Below are 6,172 nucleotides of genomic sequence, written 5' to 3' on the forward strand. Positions count from 1 at the left end.
ATAAATATTTTAAATCAGCAAACAAAGCGTTGAAACAACACCCACTTCCACCATCTCTTGAAGAACACTACAACTTGCAGATAACCATTTAGGGGCTGTTTGACAACTTTTGAATCATTTAGTATTTTACCAGTAAAAGGTCTGAACTATTAAAAACCAGTATAATGCTTAACCATTCAGAGGCAAATGTCTGACCAACTCAGATAAGAGGTCTTAACCATTCAGACATTTGCTTGCGAAACAAACAGTCTGAACAATTAAGTGGTGAATCAGTAAGAGGTCTGAACTAGAAAGAGCCCATTAAGAGCCGAAACAAACAACCCCTTAACCACATTGGAAACTGTTGCAAGTCTTGCTGCATGCTCCACCAACTTCACTCGCCCTTCGCACATTAGCATCAGCTCGCAGGACCGTGGGTTGGAATCATCCCTGATTCAGCTGCCTTATTTGGTTTCTCCCATCATCGACCGATCTCTGCACCAAGCTCCAATGGATCTTCAGAAGTGGTAAATTGGAAAGGTTTGGGAAGGGGTAATCAGTTGTACTATTGAGACTAAAAACGAAATGAATGTCCCGGGGGGGGGGGGGGGGGGGGCGCTATCGGTGTAGCTCTTCCTACTTTTTTGTAACCACCCATATGATATCCATATCTACCAGACCAATAAACAATCACCTACATGCTAGACGACCTTTGCATATGAAGTGAGTATGTTTGTGACGGAGTAAGAAATGGTTAGCTATTAAGGTATCAACCCATTTTCCAATCACCATTAACGCAATGAACATACATAAAATCACAAAAAAAAAAAGATAATAATAAAAAAAATAGTGTGGATCAACCCGACAAAAGAAAAAAAGTTACCCGTTTTGACCTGTCCTGTTTACCACTTATAGGAATGAGATATGGTACCTGCCTTAAGTGATAAGCAGATAGATGAAGCAACAAACCTATGAACTCTGAGCAAAACAGATACATATATACATACATACATGCACACTATTCCCCATTTCAGTTCCATTTAATTCAAGAATAAACAAACACATAACACTTTACAAGATACAAATTAAAATTAAAAGTAAAATTAAAAGAAAATGAATAAATCTAAATTCATATTATTTTTCCAGCTGTATATATTCTTCTCACCTATTTTGAACTGTCCTTTGGACTGTGGCGCCCACATCGATGTCTTTGTTTTAAGAATATCAATCGCCTACCTAAACACAATCAGAAGAACGATTCGTTAACGAGACCACCAAAACGCGTACAAAAACTAACAAAATCACTACTTGTTTGCACACTGCTTTAAAATTTAATCATTCTAAAATGACAATTTCGACCCATTTACATAAACCGGTGTGTACCTTTTTAACAGCGAAAACCTCACTCCTTGCTTGATTTCGACCAGAAAAATCTCTTTTTTCTAAAACCGTTGTCAGAAAAAGATCTATTCGGTTTGTAGCCAAACGAAAAATGTCTCCTTAAAAACGGTTTTCCCGTACTTGTCGAGCTTTTCATGCTGGAACTTGACCCCATCACGGGACCCCTTCCATTTGCAAACTGATTAAAAATAACCGAATTACCACCATCCACCACCCGACGACTTAACTTCTTTCCGATTTTACCCTTGAAATCCATTTCACCCGACAACTTAATAACCTTTTTTTCTCCCAAAGTACAAACTGGACATGCTGGGTCATACTTATTGATCTCGGACGTCATATTTTCCAAACACTCTGCGTGATAAACGTGCCCGCATATCAGAACCGAAACAACCGGAAGCCCGTTAGTAGCCATGAGTTTATGGCTGCTCCAAGATGACCGTTCGGTCAACAGCTTGGAGCAGATGGCACATGTCATGATCTCAACCGTCGGAGAGGATGAAACCCTGACACTAGAACGGCTAACTCTATCACTGTCAAAAGACCATCTATCTCTATTTGACCAACCGTCTGACGACCCACCGTGGGACCCGACGTTTGACTTATTGGTCAACCCGGGATGGTGCATGAAAGGAGAACCTGAACCATCTTCAGATATTGAAAAGTTTGGTGACATCATGCCTCGAATTCGGCTATCGGATATTTGACGGAGTAGATGGTGGTGACCTGGCGAACGGCGGGCCCATCTTGACGGAGTCAAACTCGACATCGGCATGAGTTGACTTTGGGAAGAAGATAAAGGAGATGCTGACAAGGATGAAATTGAATGTGTCGGGGTTAGCATGTTGGTTGGAGATAGCTCCAAAGCTACTGGAGTTTGCGTTCCCCTTGAATCTTTCATCTGAAATAAGCAATTTATAACTTTTATAGAACTGAATTCATATTTACTCTGTAATGGGTAAATATGATACATTAAGTGTCTTATAGATGACACACACACACACATGCGCGCACACGCGCACACACACACGTATATATGTATAGGATTAGGATCAAATTAGAACCACATGGAGATTTGCGAACTGAGATAACCTCCATCAACCAAGCAAATTTTCAAATATATGTACATTGGCATGCTACATATACGTATATCACCAATCTACATATATTTTTTTTGGTTTTTTTATATTTTTACAATGATAACCTTTAAATTAAAAAGTTGAAAAAAAATTCAAACAAATTACATGGTTGATGATGCTTCTCTCAAGTTCTCAAATAACTTCTACCAGGATCCTCACCCATATATATAGGGAAGGGTTAAATTGAGAACTAAATTGAGTTGTGATAACTCGACTTCCAAAATTTAAAAAAAATATATATATATAATTCACCAATTTTTTTTTAAAAAAAATTACCTTTCCAAGAAAAAAGAATTTCATAAGGCACTTTTTATAAGAAAAAAAAAGTTATATATATACATATATATGAAATTATAAGCTTCTAAGAGGGGTATCCATGAAATCAACCCTTTATAAAAACCTGAACTGTTTTGTGACTCACCTCATGAAGATTCTTGGAATGCAACATATCTGCAAGGACAAGTAGGTGAATTATATTTACAAATAAAAAAAATAATGAGTAATGATGACTAATTTAATTTTATAAACTGGTGACTCTCTTATAACTAACGATAATATGTGAAACTGGGTTCTGAATACGACTAATACGAGATAGACAACCATTTGACCTACAAATAGCTACCTACATGAAATTTAAATATTCCCACTTTCCGTAAAACTGTACACTACAAAAGTACAAAACCTGTCAATCATGAAACTAATAAACACACATAAACTACGATTCTGTAGTTAGATTTCTAGCCATGTTGGCAAGTAGCATATCTCAACAACACATATTAACAAATGGGAAGATTCAGTGATGTCTTGATGCCACAATCATGTACTATGCAGTTAATGCGGTAAAAATTGGATATTGGTCAAGGACCGATATTTGAGATACCGGTTATCGCGGTGGGATATCGGTGATATATCAGTCAAACATCGGTCAATATTGCCGATAACATATGTACCGATATTCTGACAGATATTTGACACCAATATTTTACATGAGGACCGATAACCGATATATCACCGATATTAACTGCACTGTTAAAAATACATTTGAAACTTAAATCTAAATTAATTATGAGTTGTAACTAATAACTGAAAAAAGATTCAGACCGAGTAACTAACTTTAACATGGCAACAGCATTAATATACTAACAAACCCAAATACACGAGACACGTTTTATTTTAGAATGAACTTACCTAACTGGGGAAGCCCAATTTCTTCAGAAGGTGGTGACTTTTGCCACCTCAGACTTCTAGAACTGTCCAACGGACTACCTTCTGTTGCATAAGCGGTTTCTACAGTTGTATGAGATTTATTGTCCAACCTGTCGTTAACGGACGACTCTTCACCTGCAACACGCCCCCGGTTATCCCACCTAAAGCTCCATGATGGCGAATACCGATCATTTCTTGTAACAATATCATTACTAGATCGATCCGTTATAGTTCTATCTCTAGCAGCAACACAACAAGCGGACCCCATCTTCACTCACATGAAAATCTGGAACAATAACAACCAACAGTCCCACTCGAGACAATAATATGTTCTCACTTTGACAGTGTGACCAACTATTGTTTTCTTCCGAAATCTGAATATTCATTAATATGATATCAAATATTAGAACTTGTGATAGATATATATATAAATAAATAAATGCACATGCAAACCTGCAACTAAAAAGGACATATTCTCCTTTTACAGGCATACACAAAATCAACAAACTGACACAATGCAAAAGGAGTAAGCAATGATGTAAAAGCTAGATGCATTTCTCCACATTGAAGGAAGGTTTAGAAAACTTTAAATGAAATTACCTGGAACCGATAGACCAATTATTAAAACTTAAATCTAAATAAGTAAAGAGTCTATTGAAGAAATGCATATATTCTCCTCAAACTTTAAAGCCAAAGTATCATTTCCGCCATATATTAGTACATAATCAATTAACCAAAAGTTGTCCGAACAAAAAAAGTTAAAAACAAAAGTAAAGCCCAATCAAAAGATTTAACATTTTAACCTCCTAAATGCACCAAGTACAACTGCCAATTATTAAATATAGTTATCACAATTGTGAAATAGTCAGATTGAGTGCCCTAATTACAACTTTTCATCAAGTTTTTTTTTATTTCAACAGTAATTAGTAATTACAAATTGCTATTTGCTACCACCTGCAACCTCCAAAACTCGTATATCAACCAAATTCAATTAACACGTCACCAGAACCGGCTGAAACTCATCACAGTGAATCTAACAAAAACCTAATTACTCCAACAGTACACAACCAAATCACAACCTTCAGTCATGTATATTAATACATTATTCTAACAGTAATTACAAATTGCTACACCTGTAACCTCGAAACCTCGAATATTAACCGAATTCAATTAACACGTAAACAGAATCCCTTACAAGTTACAACTCATCACAATGAATCTAACAAAAACCTAATTACTCCAACAACAACAACACTACACGATCAAAAACCTAATTACCTCACAGCACGACAAATTTCCGGATCAAAAACACAAAACTACATAACAATTCATCAAAATTATATAAAAATATTAAAAAAAATCACCTGAAGTCGATTTAACTGGTGATTTGCAGAACGAAAGCGAGTTCTTCGAGTCGTCAGTCGAACAAACCCTAGAATTAATAATAAAACGATTCAAACACTTCAGAGCGAGCTGAGATCCGAAATAATTGCCGACAAACGATTAAATAACGATTGATTTTTTTTCCGAATTAACAAAAAATTACATACCTAATCGTTATAAGGTTATAACCACTAAATTCAATGTATACATATACATATATATGTATGTATATATGTATTGGATGTAGATATATGAGAAATGGTATGATGAAACCCTACCTGTTAACCGCTCGGTGTGTGTGTGTGTGTGTTTGTTTTGAGTGAGAGAGAGAATCAGATTCTTTTTATTACAGAGAAAATGGTGGTGCGAAAGTCAGGCTAACGTCCGTTAGTCACCCGCCGTTAGATGAGAAACTATTTTCATGGTAGTCCCTAGACTTATTATGACTTATTAATTTGTTCTAGATTGTCGATTAATGAGTATGGCTGGCTGCAAAGTGCAAACAAACCAAACGTTCAGCGAACAGTTTGTGAATCGTTTGACGAAAAGTTCTTTTGTGTTCATTTCTTTACTAAACAAATGAATATGAATAAGAAATTTCGTTCGTTTGGTTAAATGGACGTACATGAATAGAGGTCGTGTTCGTTTATTTATGTTCTGAAAGTTCGGTAACGTGTTCGATAGTTCGCTGGTGTTTCTAGTTTTTTATATTTTATTTACATACTTCAAAATTCGGACAAATAAAATATTTAATAAGTGTCCGTGTATTATATATATATTCTATTCAGGAACGCTTGTTTGTGTCCGTTTGTTTCCATTTGTGTTCGTGAACATTAGTTTATGCTCATTTGTGTTCATGAACGTTCGTTTTCGTTTGTTGTTTAAAATTAACAAACAAACACAAACGAAAACGAACAAGTTCATTTTCTTAATAAACGAACACGAACACGAACATAAAATATCGTTTGGTGAGTGTTCATGAACAGTTTGTGAACACATATATTTGTTAACAAACGAACATGAACAAGGTACTGTTCATGTTTGTATGTTATTCTCAAGGGGAC

General features: G+C 35.7%; 1 protein-coding gene across 2 annotated transcripts; it reads right to left on the bottom strand.

Moving 5' to 3' along the window:
• Positions 1-951: 951 nt before the first annotated feature.
• Positions 952-5,475, bottom strand: LOC110915129. Of its 2 annotated transcripts, none has more exons than XM_022159769.2 (6): positions 5,387-5,475; positions 5,090-5,157; positions 3,708-4,099; positions 2,941-2,969; positions 1,363-2,281; positions 952-1,215 (listed from the first exon to the last, which is right to left on the bottom strand). In XM_022159769.2, exons 3-5 carry the CDS (start codon positions 3,991-3,993, stop codon positions 1,382-1,384), a joined length of 1,215 nt encoding a protein of 404 aa, XP_022015461.1. In that variant the 5' UTR covers positions 3,994-4,099; positions 5,090-5,157; positions 5,387-5,475; the 3' UTR covers positions 952-1,215; positions 1,363-1,381. The 2 variants fall into 2 exon arrangements, with proteins under 2 accessions (XP_022015461.1, XP_022015462.1); XM_022159770.2 differs by having other exon boundaries at positions 5,276-5,427.
• Positions 5,476-6,172: the final 697 nt, after the last annotated feature.

This window comes from Helianthus annuus, chromosome 16, assembly GCF_002127325.2.
Source record: "Helianthus annuus cultivar XRQ/B chromosome 16, HanXRQr2.0-SUNRISE, whole genome shotgun sequence".
In the NCBI taxonomy this organism is placed as follows: domain Eukaryota; kingdom Viridiplantae; phylum Streptophyta; class Magnoliopsida; order Asterales; family Asteraceae; genus Helianthus; species Helianthus annuus.